The 24046-nt window shown below is 38.1% G+C and overlaps 3 protein-coding genes and 1 long non-coding RNA gene across 5 annotated transcripts; all 4 read right to left on the reverse strand.

The window, feature by feature from the left end:
* Positions 1–973: 973 nt before the first annotated feature.
* On the reverse strand, positions 974–5602 carry med8 (mediator complex subunit 8). Of its 2 annotated transcripts, none has more exons than XM_044362655.1 (7): positions 5495–5602; positions 5106–5227; positions 3735–3879; positions 3511–3651; positions 3277–3364; positions 2959–3198; positions 974–1387 (listed from the first exon to the last, which is right to left on the reverse strand). In XM_044362655.1, the coding sequence occupies exons 1-7, from the start codon at positions 5498–5500 to the stop codon at positions 1317–1319; spliced, it is 813 nt and encodes a 270-aa protein (XP_044218590.1). In that variant the 5' UTR covers positions 5501–5602; the 3' UTR covers positions 974–1316. The 2 variants fall into 2 exon arrangements, with proteins under 2 accessions (XP_044218590.1, XP_044218589.1); XM_044362654.1 differs by having other exon boundaries at positions 2938–3198.
* Positions 5603–6711: 1109 nt separating this feature from the next.
* LOC122989439 lies at positions 6712–7684 on the reverse strand. Its single transcript, XR_006405069.1, has 2 exons — positions 7650–7684; positions 6712–7149 (listed from the first exon to the last, which is right to left on the reverse strand). It is a non-coding gene; the product is annotated as an uncharacterized LOC122989439 (long non-coding RNA).
* Positions 7685–9206: 1522 nt separating this feature from the next.
* On the reverse strand, positions 9207–15348 carry aldh9a1a.1 (aldehyde dehydrogenase 9 family, member A1a, tandem duplicate 1). Its single transcript, XM_044362312.1, has 12 exons — positions 15208–15348; positions 14879–15031; positions 14419–14564; positions 13917–14046; positions 13637–13771; positions 13285–13481; positions 12740–12880; positions 12445–12633; positions 12138–12225; positions 11849–11990; positions 9908–10020; positions 9207–9727 (listed from the first exon to the last, which is right to left on the reverse strand). The coding sequence occupies exons 2-12, from the start codon at positions 15018–15020 to the stop codon at positions 9633–9635; spliced, it is 1518 nt and encodes a 505-aa protein (XP_044218247.1). The 5' UTR covers positions 15021–15031; positions 15208–15348; the 3' UTR covers positions 9207–9632.
* A 1847-nt stretch (positions 15349–17195) lies between these two features.
* On the reverse strand, positions 17196–23287 carry tmco1 (transmembrane and coiled-coil domains 1). The gene is made up of 7 exons (XM_044361971.1): positions 23038–23287; positions 21205–21282; positions 21035–21094; positions 20826–20872; positions 20557–20624; positions 20136–20280; positions 17196–17691 (listed from the first exon to the last, which is right to left on the reverse strand). The coding sequence occupies exons 1-7, from the start codon at positions 23105–23107 to the stop codon at positions 17593–17595; spliced, it is 567 nt and encodes a 188-aa protein (XP_044217906.1). The 5' UTR covers positions 23108–23287; the 3' UTR covers positions 17196–17592.
* Between the last annotated feature and the right edge of the window lie 759 nt (positions 23288–24046).

Consider the following 24046-nt stretch of genomic DNA (forward strand, 5'->3'; position numbering starts at 1 on the left):
CGCAAACCAACAGCTGCCTGTAAATCAGGAAAAACACATTAGAAATCCAAGTGCCTAGAAACCTCCTGTGTTAGGAAAAATGGCCTACAATGATGTAAACTATATGTGTGATTTGTAGCAAATGGGCAAAACAGTCACAATCCTCTAACTTTTGTTTGGTAGAAAATTCAGTAGATCCTTTATGTTCTGTTCGTTTTCTCTGAGGTTTGCAGGATGCTGCCTGTTAAGTCTTTGTTTATAATTTAGACCTCATCTGTGGACGCAAGTGTGACCTTGTGCAGCTTTGAGCTGTCTCAGCAGAGCGTCTGACCATGGTGGCTGACACAGCGAGACGTCTGCCTGTTTGGGGACAGAGGGTGTATGTAGGTCAGCCATGGGCCTGCATGCTGTGACAGCAGCACGGTCACTGTGCTGTACAGCAGGACAGGGATTGGAGTGGACAGAGGGAGCCAGCGTGGAGAGAGGCCCCCCTCACACGTCAGCACTGATACTTCCTCATTTCCCCCCTTAAACACTTTGACATTATCAGGCCACACAGAGCGACGTCCACCCTCATTATTCTCACCTTTGGTACTGCAGCAAAATGGGCAAAGAGAAGCAAGAGAAGAAGAAACCAGCAGAAATACTGAACAGACATCGGATCATGGTGAATGTCTGAAATGTTGGGATGGTCTTTTGATGGGAACTGTCTCCATGTCGAGACAGTCAGATCCACTGATACCAATGATGTTTGGTTACAACAAGGCTTCAAATTTGACAATGCTGAGCTGTGTAAACACCATTTAAATGTGAAAAAAACAAAACTGACACTATTGTAAAATGACTGTAAGACAATTTATTTCTTCAAAATTTTAAGTCAAAAATTACTTTGAATATTTATAGAATTTTTACTTTCCTGAAGTTCATTGTTTTAATGTTTAAGAGTTTGTCATCTAAATACTCATTTATATGCATTTATCACACAACCAAGTAGTCCATTAAACACATCTTTTATTGAAAAAGTGTAAGGAGTACAGTTCCAAAATACAAGCTGTTCATAATCCCATAAATGTGGACATACTGCCATCTAGTGGCTCAAATGCTAAGGCTCAGATGTGGTATAAACAATGAAAATATGTATACTAATGGATGAAAAAATATGAAGATTTTAGGTTTGACATCATTTTTCAGAACATACAGTAGAGAGAACAGAGTAACAACTTCTTAGAAGTTGATGTGCTCCGTGTAAGTAACATGGCATACAAAGGTGACATGTATGTATGTTAGTGAGTCTGAAATGTTACAAATGCTGGGTGAAGAACTAAGAAGAAAGGAGCTCATCGGTTGTACGGATGCATTGAACCAGACGCAGACTTGATGTTGGTTTTGATGCTGCTTGGCATTTTACCTGAGTAACAAAAACAGGGAGAGAAAGAAAAAAATACCGTAAATACACATAAACAAACATAACCTTCTCAGCTTCTCAGGCTCATAAAAGTCATTATCAACCACAGAACATTTTGCAGACAGAGTGAACTGTCACGGTACAAATGAAGACTAATAAAATCTAGATCTTCATTTTTTGTAAAACATGTTTTACAGACAGACATGTGACTGGCATGCATTGTGTAGTGATCACCTGATTCTGCACAGGTGTGGCTAATATCTAAATATTGTAATAGCACTTGTGCGAGACTTAGGAAGCTATTATACGCAATTACAAAGTTGTGCCCTCTGATTACTGAACTATCAAATTAATTAACTCCCTCAAATGAATAGCAGTATTGTATCAGTTTCCATTAACACTTTGTCCCTCCATGTGTTTTACTGTTAAGATGCCCACAAACTCCTGAACTCCTCCTCTTGCATCAATATAGTTGAGTTATCACATCCATGTTATGTGTCCTTGTCCCTTAACACTGTGTCATATTGTTTTGATGCTACTATAGGCTGGATGATGTTTCAGAACTTCAGTAATGGAAGAAGTACTCAGATCCTTTACTTAGTAAAAGTACCAATTCAACTATGTAAAAATACTCCATTACAAGTAAAAGTCCTGCATGAAGAATCCCACTTAAGTAAAAGTACATAAGTATTATCAGCTTAATGTAAAAATAGCACAAAATGTAAGGAAATTTGTGTTGAAGAATGGGATGCCATCCCACAGCAGTGTGTGACCAGGCTGGTGACGAGCATGAGGAGGAGGTGCCAGGCTGTTGTGGCTGTGTATGGTTCTTCCACACGCTACTGAGGCTCCTGTTTGTTAAATGAATAAATTGTTAAATTGCCAATATGTCATGTTTCTTCAAACTTCAATCATCCAATCCACCAAACACCAAACAAGAGCCAATGGCAGAATAAACTGTTTGGCACTGGCAGAGAAGATTTGGCAAATTTTTCAAGGGCGCAACCCACATATTCAGCTCTGCTGCTCATCCCACAAATGCAGGTTCCTTTAAAATGTGGCACCATTTAAAAAGAGAAATAAACAGGCTTTCCAACGGTATAAGATTTATTGCCAAGAAGCATTGTTACAACAAAGAAATAATCTACCAAACACAAATTTCCTTACTTTTTGTGCTAAGTTTAGTAAAAGTATTGCAGTAAAAGTAGTGGTTTGGTCCCTCTGACTAATATATTATTATATATGACACCATTAGATTATTAATACTGAAGCATCAGTGTTAGAGCAGCATGTTACTGTTGTAGCTGCTGGAGGTGGAGCTAGTTTCAACTAATTTATATAAAGTTAGTTTAGTACAGTTGTTCCAAACCTAGGGGTCGGGCCCCTCCAAAGTAGCATCAAATGGAAATAATCAAGTAAAGAACATCAAAATTGTTCTTAAGTACAGTACCTGAGTGTAGAACTGTGTTGCTCAACTGTGGCTGCTACTGTGCATGTAATGTGTAATGTAGTGTAAAAAAAAAAAAAAAAAAGTTGTCAGGTGAACTACTAACCCAGATCTCCAGGCCTCCTACCTGGCTGTCCTTGCTGCTGTGGAGCCACAGGTCCTCCCATACCTGCTTGCTGGCTTGAACCACCACCAATGGTGACTTGCTGTAAGGTGGGACCTCCACTCATCATGGGCCCTTGTCCTGGGTGTCCTGGGGCCACCTGCCCTGGGGGTCTACATTTGGAAAGCCCCTTTCCAAATGCAACCGCTCCAACCAGTGCGTTTGTGTCGGCCGGGTTAAAAGATGGTTTGTTCTGGCGTATTGCTGAAAAGACCAAATCATGCACAGTTCAGTTTACAATTTAAGATGAATGACGTGACGTCAGTGAAACCGTGTACATACCTGCACTTTCTGCATCTCTGTCCTCACGAGGATTGTTTAGCTTCTCCAGCAGACTAGTACACAACTTATTCAACGTCTGGATCTGTTTCTGTTGGTAAAAAATGTCACCTGATAATTTTAATAATGCAAAATACACAAGTGAGATTTCTATGTTTTTGAACAGTAAAATTACTTCATGTTCTATCAAGAGTAAGACAGCATCAATCCAGTCAGTCTGTACGATAACTAACGTACCTGCGCCACCTCCGGGCCTATACGTGTGGCCTCTGCACTCAGCTGTTTCTCCTGCTCCTCCACCTCTGGATCAGGCTTGGTTCGCAAGTAGTCCGGCACAATCTCGTGGCTGAACACCGGGACACGCTGCTCTGTGAGTTTCTAACAGACAATAAGCAGATGTGATGAATGGCCAGGTCAGAAAGACAGACACTTAAGTGGCTTTAAGAGTGAAAGATACTCACTGCTAAATCCTCATCCCGGTCTGGAGACAGAAGCAGGGGTATGATGACCTGGTTGCGAAAGGATGGTGTCTTCTCATTCTTGAGAAGTTTATTGATAGTGTTCAGCTGACCAGATAAAAGAGCAAAGTTGTCCAAAACCTGGGGCCTGAGTGACGAAAACACACACCACAGCATCTGAGAATGAAAATTTATCTGCCAAAAACCTCTTAGAAATTAAAATCTGTACATTTTAATGACAAATGATGACAGTTCCTCATTGTTTTTATGCAGTAAAACATGTCATTGACTAACCAGGTAATGCTGATGTTAAGTGGATAGTTTCAACACCCTCCATCATAGCGATGGATATCATATTAATTTTAAAACATTACAGATTTCGGTTTCCACAACAATCCACAACATATTATGATAAAGATATTTTTTCATTAATATCACACAATGACAACTCAGTCTTGATTTTAGAGTTTGGCTAGAGAGTGAGACAGAGACTGACTGACGTGATTATCTTTGCAAACTGTGACTGGTGTATGGTCACATTTTGGAAACCAAACATTCTAATACAACTCATTTTGAACGATCATCTCCAATAAAGACGTCTAAAGCATCAGTCACACAAAGTCTTCATGCACACAACCCAATTATTTCTAGCTTATGGAGACTTTTGACTATGTTTTTACTTGGACACAGACTCTACTGTTGAAAGTCAGTCAAATTGCAATATGTAAAAAGTACTTTCAAATAGAGTTGCAATGATTAGTCAATTAATCGATTAGTTGCCAACTACTGAATGAATCAGCAACTATTTTGATTTGGTTTCATTGTTTTGAGTCGTTTTTCAAGAAAAAAAATCTCTAATTCCAGTGACTCAAATGTGAATATATTCTGGTTTATTTAGTCTTCTATATATTTTACTAAATATCTTTGGGTTGTGGACAATCAGGATATTCAAGGATGTTCCCTTGGGCTTTGGGAAACAGTGATCAACATTTTTCACCATTTTCTGATATTTCAACACTTTCAACATGCGTGTTGTGTGTGAAGTTGTTCACTTCATTGTTTTTGTGCAATTAAGTTGCACATACAACTTCACACATACAACACCTGATGCTGAGGCATTTAAGGCTGAAAATGATGAGGTGACAACTTCAAATATCTACATTTAAGTAAACAGAATTTAGTAATATTAATATTCCAATTCTTTGCTTCGCATGAAAACACAAACAAATGTGATATTACGTGTTTGGTGGTCAACCATCTATTTAATCATCTATAATATAATAATCATCTATACTAATAATGATGACATTAAAAGTGTAAAATAGGTAGTCATTGTTGTTACCCCATTATAAGTAAAGCAGACGCTTTACTTACCATGTTAATCGCTCGTATTCATTTTCCAACTTATAAATGAAACTGTGAAGAGCGTTTTTGACGTGTGCCACTCGAGAAGCGAGCGACTCCACCGACGCTTCTAACTGCTTCTCTTCTCGCTGCTGAAGGAGGAAAAAGACAAGTCAGTCTAATATCTAAATACACTCACATCACAGTGCATCATAGCGACAGTCCGTGCGACTCTACAGTGATGTTAGATATGCTAACTTAGCTGAACGCTAACTACCTAATGTAGCAAACTAACTACTGCTAGTTCTAATAACAAATAAACCACAAGCACCGAATACAAACAAGACTCCAACGAATACTATGATAAAGCACTATGTGGTTTATTATTTCGCAGTATATTGAAGTTAAAATGACATTACCTGCATTGTTGAACGGACGCTACGAGCCAACGATGGAATGCTCAAAACAGTGAGCAGAAACACTTCCGGTTCATCGCTGTCAAAATAAAAGCTTGTGTTTGGATTTTTTTTCGAACTTTATTTAAAAAACATTTAAATACACAAACAGTGCAGATATGCTCAACAGAATAAAGAAACAAGAATACGAGTTTAAATAAAGAATAATGATCATTTAAAAAGAAGGAGTTTCAGGTTATGATAAAAAGATTATGATAAAAAACATACGTTATTCTTCTTTAAAGAGTTCACTGCACAGTTTTACAGTTTCATTATGTTTTCTAGTGTTTATAAGTTTGAGAGTTTTAATATATTCTTTAAATTCACATAAAAATCAAGTGAATTTGGGGGAAAAGTTTTGTTATTTTGCATTTATGTATTTGAAATTTACCATATAGAATGAATAAAATTACTATGAATTCAATATATGTATGTGTATTAGGGGAGAACGGGGTAACATGAGCCACTTTTTACATTTGATGATTTTACTGCAAAGTGAAAGTGTATTTGTTTCAAATAATAGTAACTATATATTCCTCAGGTTGTTGTGTACTCCTGGAAATTAAAACAAGTTATCTAATTATTATGGTTTTAGAACAATGACCCATCAAAAAAAGTTTGTCCTATGGCACAACTTACCCCAAGGTAGGGGTAAAATGAGCATGGGGATGGGGTAAATTGAGTGCTCTATGGGTAAATAGTGTTACCATTAAATACTGATATAAAAATTACACAAAATCAAACAAATTTGAGATAATTTTGAACTTTATTAATGTCATCAATTTAACAAAGGCAAAATCTCATACTTTTCAGTAAAATTATATGTTTGTGTCCTGTTGTTCAACATGTCACCTAAACACTTTCAGTAAAGATTCAACTGTGAGCTTTGTGTGTTAGCCACAGAAATAATATGTGTGTAAATGTGTTTTTGTGTATACAGACAGGTGTCAAATTAAAGGAAAAACTGGTCCAGGTCTGAATGCTTGACCCTACAGTGAGGGGGTCTGGTGGCTCTGTTATGATTTGGGGGGCATTTTGCTGGCATGGTTTCGGTCCACTATCCTGAGTGATCACCTTTATCCTATGATGAAACATTTCTACCTTGATGGGAGTTGTTTCTTCCAAGAATGACTGTAGTGGAAATTTAAGATGAATTCACAGAGAGCAAATTGTCTTTCAGAGTTTTATTGCAATATCCAGAATACATATTTGCAAGTCCAGATCTCCCAGTTTGCTAGGCTGAAGAGATATTGAATGAAGTTCAGTGTTGGTGCTTGCATATACAGCCACATGCATCACAATCATCCCATATTCATCACCCTAACAGTTATTTGTAATTAATTCACTGTATCTCTAGGGAGTTTCTTTTGGTCTCTGCTTAGAATTAAGACTTGAAGGCTAAATCCTTATCTGCCTTTCCTCCCTGGACATTCCATTCCATTTCAATGACAATGCCCACATTCAAAGGGCACGAGGGGTTACTGAATGGTTTGATGAATATGAAAATGATGTGAATCATATGCTATGACCTTCACAGTCACCAGATCTCAACCTATTTGAACACGTATGGGAGATTTTGAATCGATGTGTTGGACAGCGTTCTCCACCACCATCATCATCTTTTGGATGAATGGTGTTCATTCCTCCAGTAGAGTTCAGAGACGGTAGAATCAATGCCAAGGTGTATTGATGCTGTTCTGGTGGCCCAACACCTTACTAAGACACTCTATGTTGGCTTTTCCTTTAATTTGCCACCCGTCTGTATGTACAGCATGTTTGTGTGTGGCTTAAACTTAACATCAATCAACAATTAGGTATTTATTCATCAACATTGTAATACTTGTAACAGTGATCAAACATTAACATGAACAGGGTCTCTAGTCTCTAGTATATCAGAAAATATTTTGGGGGGTAAATTGAACCATTGACTCAACTTGCCCCAATGTCACTGGCATGTTTTACCCCACAACCTCCATTTTGACAAAACTGTTTCACACAGTGGTTCAGATCCACAGTTATGTTACGTTTATGACTTTGTTTTGTTGCTTACACTGACTTAAATTAACATGTCATAATGTCTAAAACTTATCTTTTTTAATTAAGATACAAGACTGATAACTTTAATAACATGATGAATTCACTTGGCATGATAAAAAAAATTTTTTTGCTCTGTTTTGCTGACCACTCTCTCCATGTGCTTGAGTCCGAGATGGATTGATTAATGTGAACTATACTTTCTTCATTTGTGATCACATGATTACTTTTGTTTATGGTTACCAAGATAAAGGGGGTGGCTCATTTTACCCACTGGCTCTATTTACCCTGTTCTCCCCTATATTTGTCATGTTTGAAGTGTAATGACATTTTTACAGTCAATTTTAATATTATGATTAGTTTTACACAATATATAATCTTCCATTTGAGTCCAAAAAGTAACTGGATGTATGCAAGAGTAAAATATATGCATTAAAGATTGTGGTTCATCACTTCAAAAAATTCATTTGTTTTCAATATCTAAACATTTGGAGAAATACAGATTTGTTGGATATCTACTGTGTAAAATTTGGATGTGCACGTCTTTAATCTTATTGTTAATACATCACTCATGTGGTGATGCCCTCTTTTATATTCTTTGTAAAAGCTTTTTGACATGTTTGATATATGCTTTTATTTATTTTACCCTTTTCATTTTATTGTCTCTACTTTCTTTTTATCTGCCTTGTCTGTTTTTTTGGGGGGGTTTGTAAAGCACTTTGTAACATTATTGAGAAAATGCTATATAAATAAAGTTTATTGTCATCTGGACAGAACTCTGGTTGTCCACACTGTCTTTTAACTACAACATGCTGCAGTGTCCCATACCTGTCAGTTTAACAGTAATTGTTACTTAAAGATCCCCTCCACGCAAAAATATTCTGCTTGGAACAATAATGTGTCTCTGATATGGTTTTTCCACAAAAAAGTATAATTACCATGTTAAATTCCTTAAAATGGCATCTACTCCTTCTTCCTCATTAAAAATTGAATATGCAAATATTTTTTCATTTCAAAAGTTGAACTTGAAATAAGATTTTCAGTGAGCACAGTGAAACTTCCAACTTTAAGCATTCTACACTGTGAAGCTCAAACATCCAACTGTAGGAACAAGAAAAACATATTTTTGAGTGAAGGGGGACTATATAGAACCTATGACAGGCATATTTTATATTAAACATCCACACTGAAGATGTTACACTTCTCAATATTAATGTGAATTTTCATTTCAAGAACACACATTTAAAAATTTCTACACTTTAGAGAAAGCAATTGGTGCTTGAGTGACTGCACACACTTGTAAACTGGTCTATTAAGTAATAAAACAAAGCGGTGTTAAAAACAAATGTGGTCTCATAAATGATTAAGCAAGAATTGCTCAATAGTGATAAGCTGAGCAAACTAGTGTACTTGTAATACAACAGGTGTATTACAGTAGTTGAGGGTGTAAATGTGGTATCACATTAAGATGTCACATATCTGAGTCAGTATTTGTACTGGCAAATATGAAGAATATTGGATGTTCCATATCTGTAAAATAAATAAATAAATAAAATCTATATCATTCATCCTTAGTTCTATTTTGTCTCCTTGTCATTTCCTCTCCTCTCCTCTGAAGCAGCAAGTAACCAGGAACAAAGAGTTTGTATCTGAATGGAATTTATTTTGTTACAAAAAGGTAGTAGCTGTCCAACAGAAGTTCACTGAAATTCACAGTATCTGACACCAGCTGTCTTTCTTCTAATGCCGTTTCCTTCTCAGTTTCTACTTAAGGCAGGTTTTTTTATTTGATTAGCAGCGCACTGATTTACTTGCTCAATGCTAAAGCAGGTTAACTTGTTAGCTAATGAAAATTAAGACTGAACAGGTAAGAAGCTATAATAGTCCACATATTCAGTTCTTACATGTGATTTTTTCAGGCATGTTTCTCTAAGTACACAGGTAAAATACAAACAGTGCAAAAGAGCAGAGTGCTATAGGTCCTCATGTCTGGTGTAGTGATCATGACTAAAGGGAGAAGAGTTTTATTAAATTTCTGGTCAAAGCAGTGTAAACTTGGTGAGGAGTTTCAGAAGAGGCTCTCGACATCGCCCATTTCTACGACCACAGTCTTCAGCTGGGAGTAGTACTCGATTGTCACCTGGCCGTTCTCTCTGCCAAAGCCTGGCAAAGCACAGTAGACATCATAGATGATTCACCCTACTGTCATTCACTGAGATTAATTCAGGTCACCTACTGCAATAACATGTAATACTATGATCACATGCTTCTACATTGAAGACACTTTGCGTCTACATTGACAGAAGTGGTAATTCTGACCATTTTAACTTTACAACATCCTACCTGACATCTTGTATCCGCCAAATGGCACTTCCACAGGGCTAACGTTGTAGTTGTTGATGAAGCAGGTTCCTGCCTCCAGGTTCTCAGCCACACGATGGGCTCGTGAAATGTCCCTGCAGGCAGGGGAAAAAGGACAGATTTTGGGATTTTCAGCACAAAAATAACACTCAGTCGTCTAAATACAACTTGACCACGCAGGTAAAAATGCTGCCTCATCTGCCATCCAGATGCAAAGACTATTATTGTGTGATTGCTAAAAGCTCTTTATTCTTATTCCGTCTTCTGTACGTTTTTTGCTGCGTTTCAACTGCTGCATACTTTGTGCTATAAAAACCATTCAAACATCAATCTGTGCAACTCATTCAGCGGATGTGTGATTGTATTTTTCTGAAATGTAACATGTTTCAGTGATTTTATATAATTTTTTAAAACATTAAAATTTATAATGGCAGTCTATGGGACGAACCATCCAACCAAGTTGGAACCTTGGTCACTTTGACACTCAACTGCTCGGAAGTCCCTTATCATACAGACGCCATTCAAACTTTAAAATGTTCACAAAACTTTGAACTTTCAAAGTTATCAGATTGTTTAGTGATATCTTTTATAATTTTTCAGCAATTTAAGCCAAAAGTCAGAGGTTTTTCAGACTTTGTCAGGTCTCACCAGTGTGTCATGTGATCAGGCACAGTGGAGAGCACAGGTATTTTTAGACCAGAATTTTTTTTCTGAACAGCTATCACTTCCACAATTTTAACTCCTCAAGCACATATCTTGTCTCAGTATGTTGCCACAAGCCTCCTCTCTCTCACAATGTAAAGACATTTCACATAGGACTTATAGTTTTTGAGATCTGAACCTTAATTGATAGAGAGTCGCTGTCATGTTCTCATTGACTGCAATACAGTCTGCAGGATGTGTGTCTCCTCTCACTCCAGTTTCTTAAACTTACAGATTCTCTCTTCCTTCAAACACTTTTTACACATATCATTCATTCTCATGTTAAACTAGTCTTGCTTTCACTAATGATGTACAAATCTCTGGGCTCCAAGCTCTAGTTTGAGACAAATACATTTTCATCATCAAAATGGAGATTTTTCTCTCATTACTGGGAATATCTGTTGGCTCAGTGGTTTAGAACACTGCTCTCATGATCAGCTACCCTTTAGATGACAAGGTTGTGTGTTCAGTACCTGCTCACTGCAGTGCTCCTCATAATATTTCTCTCATGTGCAAAGTTGCCTCACATCTTTATCCTGTACCATAATTCAATTCCACTCTAGCTTACCTTAACATTACTACCTAAAATGTGGACTGATATGCTTGTTAAAGACATCTCCTGTGCTACGTGGCATGTCTGAGTAGTCCAGTGGTTTAAGCTCATGTCATTTCTGAACTCCTTTTAGATCCAAAGGTTGTGAGTTTGAGCCCTGTTTAGGGCAGAACTCAGTAGAGATGAAGGAGTCCAGGTGATGTCAATCTGCTTGATGAGCTGAGCTGCTTTTTTGTCAATTTCATGCAAGTGACAGGCTAAACACCAGAATCTGGCCTGACATTACTGTGTGACATGTTAGCTCAGTGCATAGCATGTCTGTCTTACAAACATCCATTGCTGATTTTAATCTTGGTAGATTTTTCAATAGTGTTCAGCTTCCAGTTATGCAATCTAAATTCGCTTTCAATAATCACACGCAATTTCTACAGAAACTGCATTTTCTAGTTGCACAATGAGTTCCACGTTAGTTGTGAAAGTTTTATTGGCCATGTGGTGGAAACCCAGGGTCACTGCCAATGGAATGAAATAACCTCCTTATCGTCAAGTGTAAACCATCAGCATTGTTTATCAGCAGTTGCAACAGACTTCTGAATAATGACAAACAAAGATGTGCCTGTGTGTGTGTGTGTGTGCGTGCGTGCGCGCGCAAGCTTTCCTCAGCTGACCTGGTGAAGACTCCAGAGGCCAGTCCAAAAGTGGTATTGTTAGCCCGCCGGAGAACTTCCTCCTCTGTGTCGAAAGGCAAGACAGACATGACTGGGCCAAAAATCTCCTCCTTCACACAGGTCATGTCATCTCTGCAGTTGTCTGTGCCGGGGGAGAGAGAGCTGGGTGTAACATACATACAAGGACACAACACATGCAGATGGAATCATCTCTGAAGCTGTATCATCAGTAGCTGGCGGGGGCACTAAAAAAAAAGACATATATTGGAGAATATACAAACAGATATACCAAGTACGCAGGGTGCCATGAAATAGCCTCCTTTCAGTTTGGGATCACTGGGTACAAAAGGCTCTCCTCCACAAAGCACCTTGGCTCCCTGGAGAAACAAACATATTAGTAAAATATCCATGAGAACTAAAAACTGAAAACAATTTAAATTGCTTTATAGCTGGGTGAGTATTCTTGAGGTGCTATCACAGCTGATTAATTCCCTGATAAAGGCTTCTCCATGATTGCTCAATTCATCTGTAGGAATTGTGACAACTTTGTCTAATCTAATGATCAAAGTAATAATGCTTTCATCATTTTTACGTACCTCTTTCTTGGCTTGACTGACAAATCCCAGCACCTTCTCCAGCTGTGGCTTACTGATCAGTGCCCCCATCCGAGTGCCATCCAGCAGGGGGTCACCCAAAGGGATGGCCTGGGTCCTCTTGACCACCTCTGCCAGGAACTGCGGCATGATCTCTCTTTGAACATACACTCTGGTCCCATTGCAGCAAACCTTTACAAAAGCAGATTGATTTTTGTTTAACCTGTGGGGTGAAGTGCATCAAATAGAGTAAGTAAATGATACAACAGGTTAAAAAAAAAAAACCCTGTAAACTCACTTGTCCCTGTGTGAGAAAGTTTGCCATGAGTGCTCCCTTCACTGCGTTCTCCAGGTCACAGTCTTTGAAGATGATGAGGGGAGATTTCCCTCCAAGCTCCAGAGTCACCTGCTTCACCCCCTTTGAAGACATTTCCATGACCTGAGCACAGGGAGAACACAGTGTATTAGTGTTTTTAACAGAGTTCTGACAAAGCACATATAATCTACACTGCTGATCCACATTTTCCTCATACTATGATTTGTTCATGACTGTAGGCATCCAGGTCATTTCACCATGGTATAAAGATACTGCAATATCTTGAAAGTTTTAAGTAATCAATCATAATGACCACTAAATCTGTTCCAGTTGTGATCAACGTTATATTGTTGTTACAGTGCAAACATTCCCAATCAAGCTTAACTTGCATCTAACACAATATAATGGGATTCTGGCAATATACCACTTGTCTACTTATAAAAGTAGACATGATGTTCACACTGCTTTGTTCTTTTCTGTTAAATTTCACAGAACTATGTTACATTTGTTATATTCTGTCAGTGTACCTTTTTGCCTGTCGGCACGCTGCCGGTGAACGAGACTTTGGCGACCATCGGGTGATGGCAGAGCAAGGTGCCAGTCTCTGCTCCACCTTGCACCACACAGAAGAGCCCGTCAGGTACTCCTGCCTCTTTGTAGATCTCAGCCAGTATGACAGCAGTCACAGGAGTCATTGGAGAAGGCTTGAATACCATAGCATTACCTAAAGAAACAAAAAACAAATTTAAAAAACACTGCAGGTTACGGTCCACACAGCAGGATTCTTAGACACAAGAGACACATGATGCTGGACACTCAAGCAGAAAAAATGGCCTCAAACCTTACAAGAATGTGTTAGAAACACTGTTACAAACTCACCACATGCCAGAGCAGGAGCAGACTTCCATGATGCTATCTGGAAGGGGTAATTCCAGGCACCGATTCCCACACACACACCAAGGGCCTCCCTCCTGGTGTAAGCAAATGATCCACCGGGAAGCTGGACATGCTGGCCTGAAGAAAATACAAACACAACACAACAGTAAGTTCAATTTTGGAGCAAATATAACAGAGTATAAAGGATCTAATGGTACAGATGAAGTTTAGGTGAAGATGGATCATGCTCATTTGACAAAAACTAGAGCGTTGGTGCACCCACCTGCAAGTGTACCAGCCATGCCAGCATAGTACTCAATGCACTGCCAGGCAATATCAATGTCCACCAGTGCTTCAGTGATGGTCTTGCCATTGTTGATCACTTCCAGCTTTGCAATCTTTTCCCTTCGTTCCTATTTTTTTTTTGGAATAACAAAGAAATTTGTAAATGCAAAATTTTGGCTGAACTATTTGAAATGACACCTTGTGGAAATGCAGTGTTATTTCATGTGTACAGCTTTAGGATTATGCAATGACAAATTAGAGTTGGAATCCTCACCAGCATGACATAAAAAAGGAGGTGACACAGCCATACAAAAGGTCTATTTTTTACAAATGTAGGCCAGTAGGGGAGGGAGGGGGCAAAGTTTGTGTTTTTAATGAATAACTAGTCTTATTGCATGCTGGCAACAGTCAGCCTCAATTTATGTTGCGCAACACTGAAATCTGAATGGCCAGTCTCTCATTCAGCGTGTGAGAATGACTCAACAGTTTGACCGTCTCACCCTGATTATGCGGGCAGCTTCTAGCATCACCCGAGCTCTCTCCATGCCTGCCATCTTGCTCCATTTCAGGTAGGCAGCATGGGCACTCTTAATGGCCTCGTCCACCTCCTCCTGCCCACAGGGAACCATCTGACACAAGACCCGGCCTGCAGAAACAAGCATATTAACAGTCTGGGAACGCTCAAAAAACAAACATAAGAATGAGAGAATTCAGTGAAATATTTATTTATTTATCTATTGATGTTAAGAGCAATTTAACAAAAGCAACAGGAAAAAGTTTTTCTTCATAATTCAGTTTTTCCTTTTGAATTAGGTTGGTTACTCAAATGGGGCGGTCCCAGTTATATAACAGGGTGTCCTCATAGTGACGATATATTTATCCCCAAATGTCTTTATTAAGCCTTCGGCTTATTAAAAGCAGCATTAAAAGAGAAACCAGACTTTATTGTGCTGTATTTACCAGTCGCAGGTTCAAACACGGGCTCTGCGTTTTTCTCCTGTCTGGGTTTCACTCGTTTTCCAGCCCAGAAGTTCAGAGGCTCAGTGACCTGCACAGTCCCTGTCGAGGCTCCGGGCATGATGTCGAGGATTGACTGGGCCATTGTGAGAGGACCTGCAACAGTTACAGCAAAATTACTTACATACACATATTGTGCAGAATATATAGGACAACATGCAAATTCACGCTGTATATCTTTATGCTTTAACTGTTAGCTCAGCTAAGCACTTAAGCTAACAGGAGTTAGACGTTAATGACAATGACACAGAGAAAGTGTGGTGTGGACTCACCGTTAGCGCTTCCGTGCACGGACTAGACGTTCACTCGACACCGGTACACATATGAACATTAATCCCCTTCAGCAGACAGTACACGCCTCTATCGTCCAACATGGAGTACTGCCTCTGGGTAGTCTCATTTCTGTTTGTCTTGTCCCCTGGGTGCGTCTCATTTCTGTTTATTGTATCCTCTGGGTGCGTCTCATTTCTGTTTATTTTATCCTTGGGTTGCAGCTCGTCCTGTCCCGATAGAGAACGTGTTACTTTTTACTAAGTTAGTTGAGAGGACCCATGTGTAGTTGTCTCAACATAGACAAGTTATAATAAGTAAGTTAATAGTATACAGAAAAATAAAATAAATATAAATAAAGGAAGGAAGGAAAAAATATTCAAGGATATTGAATTTTGCCATGAAATTAGCTATCATTTCTGCTTTAGTGGTAAAAAAAAAAAAAGACTATTCATTTATTTATTATTTATATTATTAGGATTTATTTGAAATAGCACTAAAAAAAAATCCTGTTGTACTAAATCAAATCCTCTAAAGCCACCTCAAAAGCATGTTCTCCACAAAACAGTCTATTGTCTTGAAAAATCCTTAGTGACTGGCATGATAAAATCCATGTTTTCATTTAAAGTTTTACACTTCTTTATTTTATTATTGGTCAAATCATCTGTTTTGTAAGAGTCATACATTTTTCCAACAAAGTGATAAAGCTGCTCCAGTAAAAATACACAAAACATACGGGATAGACAGTTGTTTCTGCTGGAAGAGGGCCTAGACTGCTCTATTTAACACTGAAATTAGCCTTAAAGGACACTATTTTTCAAGTCTGTCTTAAAACAATAGTCAGGTGACATATGAACACTGAAATATGTTTGCTGTAATCATTCCTGTTTATCTGAAGCTAATATGAAGCTTCAGTCATCCAAATGAGTCAAATCAAGTAGATATCTTTCAACGTTACAGTCTTTTTAGTGCCAAAGTCCCTCTTTTTGTTACTATACTTCCACCGCAGCTCAACAGGGAAACAATGTAAATGTGGCAGATATCCACTTGATATGACTAACTCAGAATGCTGTTCATATGGACACCTGTTTTAAGACACGCTTGAAAAATTGTGAAGAGCACAATAATTAAAGAGAGAGCAAGCTTTTTTCCATAAATAATAAAATGAGTGATGACTGAATTCCATTTAGCTGTTTCAGTTTCAGGGTCCTGGTATTGTGCATGCTGGCTCACTGTCACACTGGCTCATTGGGGCTATTAGAATAGAATGAGCTGTTGTTAATGTTATTAGTAACACCTGTGTTTTTCCTACCATCACAAGTGTTTGTTGTGAAATGAAACCCAGGGTTTGAAACCCAATAAAAGGTGACCTGTAGAGTTTTTGACAACTAGCAGCACTCTGGAGCAATGTTTTTAGATTTGGTTTGTGGTTTTGTTTCTTGTCCTGCAGTCCTTCCAGTCAATGGTTCAACCCTTTTACATTCATCAACAGGTGGCAGTAACACACCAAGAAACGCAGCAATTCAACAGGAAAGGCAGGGAAGAGTACTACTAGCTAGTGACCATGGATGTAAATAATGCAGGTTTCAAAATTTTAAGACAAATTGCTAAATGAAAATGTTTGGAGGAAGAACACACATTGAACACATTTGTTAAAGCTCAAGGATACACAGTGTGTTTTGGTGAGTAACACTGAATGTAAACAGAAACTTTGTTGACAGAAAAACTCCACAGGGCACCTTTAAGGTACCTCTGGCTTTTCTGTGTTTGCAAGTGGGAAGCCTGTGAAAGTTCTCGACCGTGTTGCTGCACTAGTGACTCCAACTGTTTGGTCAGGATGCTTGAATAATGGAGGGTGGAAATGGGGGATAAGTCCATGTCATGGAGGTCTCACAACGGTGTGAACAGTTTAGCTGATAATGACACGAGACGGCAGAGAAAAAAAAAAGAGAAATCATCAGAAAAAAATCAGAAATAAAAAAAACACTACTTAAACATGATCATAAAACTTTATTAATTTGCAAGAAGTGACAGACAATGACATACAATAATACTGACAAATGGATCAGATGTTTATTGTGCCAATTAATAATTAAAATTCCAAAAACAACATATGGTTGCACAGAATACAAGGTAGACATTTGTATCCTTTGGTAATCAATATAATTAAGAACAACTTTTCTTCTAATTTCTACATAAGACAATCTGAAAGTTAAATAAACAACACGTGTATTAGAAGTCAAACAGAGGGTAGTGATACAGTAGCTACAATAGAGAATATGTTTGCTCCGGCACAGCTTGAAACAGTCGTGTCTGTGGTCTGATGAGGAAGCCATGACTGCACACAGTCGCAGTGATGGAACAGCACTCTTGAACCTGTCCGATGATTAGGAAAACTTAGCTGCTTGGGGGGGAGGTCCCAGGAAGCCTCCAGCCTGTTTTGTTGCAGCTCTGGAAGGCGCAAGACCCAGCATCTTCTGAATGTTCTGGAGAAAAGACAAAGTGCACAAAAACTTCATTCAGAAACAGGAAAACACAAGGAAATAGATTTTCTATCTGAGGTTCATGTGATAAAGGTTTATATGGCACAATAAACTATCGAAATAGAGGTGTAAACACTCATCCATCCCTAACCTTAGGCAAGGGCATCATTACTGTGTAACTGCAAAGCAATGTTTTCTGTTTTCAAATTGTATAGTATTGTCTGACTAATTCGCAAATGCATATTAGTGTGGAACCTCTCAATCAATTTTTGATCTCCAAGGGGTGTTATGAATGGGTGCAGACCAAAATGCCTCTCGACACAACTGGATAGACCTACAACCAATCAGAGTGACAAAACATATGACCTAGCACTGAGCGACACATGCAAGTTGGGTGGTGCTCATGGATGTATTATAATATCTGGATAGGGCTCCGCTGCTCAGTCTTGCAGCCAATTTTTCCCAGTGGTCACTTGCAGTATTGCAGCGAAAAATCCCCCTGCAGCCCAAAAAGCGTTTTCTCCATAGACCACCATTGTAAAAGAGACGTCTGTAAACTGTTGACAGGACACCTCCAACTGCAAACAAGGTCAATTATGACTCTTTCTATTATGATTTTTTATTCCATGGAGATTTTATATTTGTAAAACCTTTCTCGAGCCGAGCCCGAGCCTAGAAAAGTGATTTAAAAATCCATGATGTCATCACAATGTAATGTCTAAGGGCTGAGCATGAACTCGCGGGCAGGGCCGGCGGGGAAACACTACTGCACATATTCAGTGGGCAGCACAACAGGGAAGCAAACACAATAGCTGGAAACTTATGTTAGTGTATGTTCCAGCCAAGCAATTCTTACTTGACTGAATAGGCGCTATTTTCAGTGGCGCTTCGACCATTTTGAAGAAGGAAAAAAATGGCGGCCTGGTCACAAACTTTCGTATGTTACTGCTAAACAGTACACTGAAATATGAAAACATCAGAGGCGGGAAATAGGCAATGGAGTAACAGAATCTTCATTCATATGGCCGCCTCCATCTTGGCAGTGCGTGACTCTGCCTCACTTCCAGCCAATCAAAAATGGGCAAAGAGGCGTGTCGAATGGCTGAAACAAGCCACCTAGCAGCTGGCAGACCTGTCACTCAAAGCAGCCATGTCCTTCATTACGCATAACTTTAAGGCTTAATAAAATTTAAACCAGTGAGTTATAAAAAAATTCACCTCCCATACAGTTGTCATGAAAGGGGAAATTAGCTACAGAGACCTAAAGCGTTTTTTGTTCCAGGCTGTAAACATGTTTATTTCTGCTGTAAAGTTGGGCATTTTAACATGGGGGTCTATGAGGATTGACTCGCTTTTGGAGCCTCAAGTGGTCATTCAAGGAACTGCAGTTTTTGGCACTTCTGCATTGGCTTCATTTTTCAGCCCCAGAGTTTGCCACTTGGTGGAAACCAGTCTGAGTGGAAGGGGGGGGCCAGACGCAAATAAAACATGAGCTCGGCAGATTCATCTGGTTCCCAGGCTACAAATCCCATGAAAAGACAAAACCAACAATGAATTAATCCTACTAACAAATACTGTCTGTGTTTCAAAGCCTGACATAGTACTCAATAGCTGTATTGCACAGAGTACATTGCATTATTGTCCAAAAACACATCAGTGAGCCACACTATTGCACTGGGTAACATGTTCCTTTCTTATGATGAATGGACATTGTAGTTTATTTTGACTCAGATAAGAGACAATGAAGACAGACTAACACATTGATGGTTTGGGGGTTTTCATGGGATTTGTTGACAATGAGAAATATATAGAATAAGGCCAGCCTTATCCCATTGAAGATGCTAGAAATATGATAGTCCTGTCCCAAAGCAGAGAATGGCTGTAATGTACTGGTTTTATTAATGGGAATTTGATAACATTATGTCTCAACTGCTGATCTTATAAAAGTTACCTTCTAATCTGTGCTTTCCACTGGTGGGGCATTCATGCAATTATAACAAATATTGAATATTGTTCAAACAGCTGCTTAATTGTTTGGTCTTCAAAATGTCAACAAAGCTGAAGTCTACAGCTGCACTAGCAGCCTCCTGAGGCTGTAGTGTTCATTACACACCAGAAAACAAATTCGCTGATGATGACAACTTTGCTAAACTGAATTCCTTTGTGGGACAAACAGTGTAAAACTTGGCCTGAGGGTGGCACCAGAGGACAGAACATGTTGCTGCCTGAATCAAATCAGCTGTATGTAGGTTCCCATTGAAAACTAGATGATACATCTCAAAGAATATAATAACATTGCTGCTCAGAGAATGTAGTGTTTTCTCTGCAAAAATGTAAGATTTTCTCTAATATGATACAAAACATGAAATCCATATTTGCCCAGTCACATACAGTGAAAGACATCGACCCCAACCTGGGTCTACAGTCACTGTAAGTGTAGAAGTTACCTGTCTGATGGACATGGTGCAGAGGATGTAGAGGAAGATGAAGGAGCAGTCAGTGTAATCCTCGCCCAGCAGGTTGCGATGAGACAGTCCCTGGATGTAAGACAGCGGCACAAACGGCAATTTGGCCACTACTCTTCCATCAAAACTGAAGAAACAGGAACAGACAGCGGTGAGAGTTTGACTGCACATTTTAAGAGGTGGTCTAGAGAATTTAAATCAGAGAATGTTTGCTGTTTACAGAACATAATAATTACTTATTTATTACTTTTGTCATTAGAACACAATATTCCTGTGCACTCAGTGAGCAGCAGTAGCTTACAGTTGTCAACATTTTGACTTATCTTATTTTCTTTTTAAAAAAAAATATCTTTACAAAATATAAATGGTGGTTTAACCTGGTGTAACAATGTGTAACACTTACATGGAGTTGAACATGCCCATCAAAGCTGTGAAGCAGAAGCCGATGGCAAACATGGACTTCATGCGCACCTATAAACAAACAAAGATTACAAACAGTTGTTTAGAATGCAGATTGGATTGAACTAGAACACACATTCATTGTTAATAACCATAATGTACAACTGTTCTCTCATACCAGAAGTCAAAATCACAGACAATACTGAAATTATAATATATCTACAAGCTCAACATCTAAAAAGCATATATTCAATGTATGTCTCTATCTCTCACCATGGACAGGTCTCTGTTGTTGTTCTTCAGCTTCTCCTCTTGTCTTTCTGTAATACATTAAGAAGCATAGATCACTTATTTAGAACACCATCACTGTGAGGAAAGAGGCTATTCATAAAAAAAAAAAAAACATATGTTGAGGTTTTCCTGTTCAATCTATTAATTTCTGCTAAAACATACATATTTCTTATCATTTAAAAGACTCTTACCAATTTTCTTCTTCTGTTGACGTCCTGCAGATTCTGTGATGGTTTCCTTTTTCTTCTCAACTAATACCAAACAGACAACAGTGAATAAATATTAACAGTCCAGAGAAAATCAATATATTATATAAATACTAATAGTAGCGTTACATAAGGGACAAGTATGATTCACTTACGCTTTTTGCTTTGTTTTTCTACCTCAGCCTTTAGCCTCTTGTACTTTTCGGTGCGATACACTAAAACCCAGGTAATTCCTAAGAAGAAAATCGATAAGAGAATTGTTAGTGAAAATGTACTATTTCATGATGATATCACTATATAAAGTACATAACCTGTCTGGCTTCACTCCTGCCAGTAAGCAGTTCAGATCAACTTGATTGACACCAATTATTAACCAGAGAACATTCTGCAGCCTTATTTTATTTATTTGTTGGAGTCAGACAGTGGTGGAAAGAACATTTACTCACTCAAATACTGTACTTGTACTTCACTTGAGTATTTCCATTTGATGCTACTTTATACTTCTACTCCACTACATTTCAGAGGGAAATATTGTACTTTCTACTCCACTACATTTATTTGACAGCTTTAGTTACTTTTCAGATGAAGATTTGACATAATGGATAAGATAACAAGCTTTTAAAATACAACACATTGTTAAAGATGAAACCAGTGGTTTCCAACATTTTTGGCTTGTGATGTCTTACAGAAAGCAGTGTGTAGTCGGGGTCACATTTCACATGTCTATGAGTTGTTAACAGCTCCACCAAATAGCGATTTTTCCCTCTAAACTTCTCACATGCTTTCATTTCAATAAATGTTCAAATGATCCAATATTTCACCAAAAATCAAAGATTAGAGAAAAAGTCCACAAACTGAAAACAGATTTGTGTATCAGAACTTTGTTTTTTCTTCTTTCCTCTCCCATTAATCATCTCACGACCCCTCAGATTTATCTGCTGACCCTTTGGAGGGGCCTGACCCCTAGGTTGGGAACTACTGGACTAAACTAGCTAACTGTATATAAAGTAGTTGAAACTAGCTCCACCTCCAGCAGCTACAACAGTAACATGCTGCTCTAACACTGATGCTTCACTATTAATAATCTAATGATGTCATATATAATAATATATCAGTCAGAGGGACCAAACCACTACTTTTACTGCAATACTTTAACTACATCAAGCTGATAATACTTTAGATTCAACTCTACTGTCACTGAACAAGTGCTTAACAAGAAGACGCAGTCTCTTACTTATGTACTTTTACTAGGTAGGATTTTTCATGCAGGACTTTTACTTGTAATGGAGTATTTTTATACTGTATTGGTACTTTTACTTACGTAAAGGATCTGAGTACTTTAAATCAAATTAAATTAAACCAACAAAACAATGAGTAGAATATAAATATCATTAAAGGGATAATGTGAACATTTTATTTTTCAGCAATAAACATTTGCAATTAGACAGCTGAATTTAAGATGTTGTAGTTTCCAACAGCACTTGCCATGCCAAGAAAGAAGAGGTTGAAAAAAACGTTTACAAAAACACTTTGACAAAAAACAATTTATGGAAGTATTCAGTGAGAACAGGAAAATAAAAGCACACTATCAGAGTCATATCAACCTATGAGAACAACTTAAGTGCTTGTTTTAGTACACATTTTAATTTGAAGGTATATTCTTAATTTATTTCTTTTCTCATAAATTAGGATGGAAGCAGAGGAGTCATTTCATCATTCACATCTCGACTCTCTTGTCGGTTACTGTGACAGTTGATCCGGAAATTATGTTTGTTGCGCTGTCTGCCTCGACACTAACGCACGGCACTTGCGATTAGCTTTGTTGGCTAAATACAGAACAGCAGGACATTGTAAGATCCCAAAATAACTATTTATCAATAGTAATAACGTTGGCAGTCTTATGTCAATCTGTGTTACCCAGAATAATGTGAAAACGTCATGTTTCCCTGAGTTTCTTGGACGACAGTAAGCTGCCTAGATTCACTCACCTTCTGCTAAAAGCGCTGTGCACACGGAGATGAAAACGATCAGAATCGTGTCTGCAAACATAGTACTCATGGCGCTAGTGTGCCGTTTACTGCACGTTTATCAGACCGCAGACAAATATTGTATTTTGTTTGTTAGAAAATATTCCCTGAGCACATTAGGCTTATCTGTGTATTTCAGTTTAATAGAGCTGGGTCAGCACTAGCGGAAAGGTCACGTTTGAAAAGTACGTCCGGTTCAGCGGCTTTTTTTCTTCTTCTTCTTTTGGTTTCATCGGTGGTTGGCAAACAGCTTTCCGATGCATTACCGCCACCTACTGATCTGGATTGTGAAATAAAGATATGCCCTTTCTCTAATATTTCTACCAAACAAAGAATTACCCATGGATGTAATTACCATCAAAACAATCATCTTCTTCTTCTTCTTCTTCTTCTTCTTCTTCTTCTTCTTCTTCTTCTTCTTCAATTCTATGATTCTTTCAGTAAATTATCTAAAGACAAAAAAGCTGTAAAGACATCTCATGTCTTGAAAAACATTGTGGACAACATTGCTAGATGGTTGAAGTTGGTTTGCAATATTGCTTATTCACTTTTTAAAGTTATATTTATTTATTTTTCTATCTTAATTTCTGTATTATGTATCTTTTTACATTGTACAATATTATGTCTGCTTGTGTTTTTGTGATTATTTTGTTTTATCACTAATACTCCCTGTACAAATAATTGTATTGTAATATTAATGTGTTGTTAATAAAGTTAAAGAAACATCTTCTTTTTGTTCTTCCTCTACTCAATCTTTTCAAATAAGAAAACCCCTAGATTGTTTTAGCTAAATCAGTTTCTTTTAAAAACTTGATCATGCTTTTCTACACTGAAGAGAAACACTTGACACAATTCTGTGATAAATAATGCCCATTTTTAACTAAAGTTGACACAGAGTCAGAGGTGTCCACTCAGTTGTGTTATATATACAACAACACCTTAATATATATATATATATATATATATATAT

The sequence above is a fragment of the Thunnus albacares genome, chromosome 9 (assembly GCF_914725855.1).
Source record: "Thunnus albacares chromosome 9, fThuAlb1.1, whole genome shotgun sequence".
NCBI lineage: Eukaryota > Metazoa > Chordata > Actinopteri > Scombriformes > Scombridae > Thunnus > Thunnus albacares.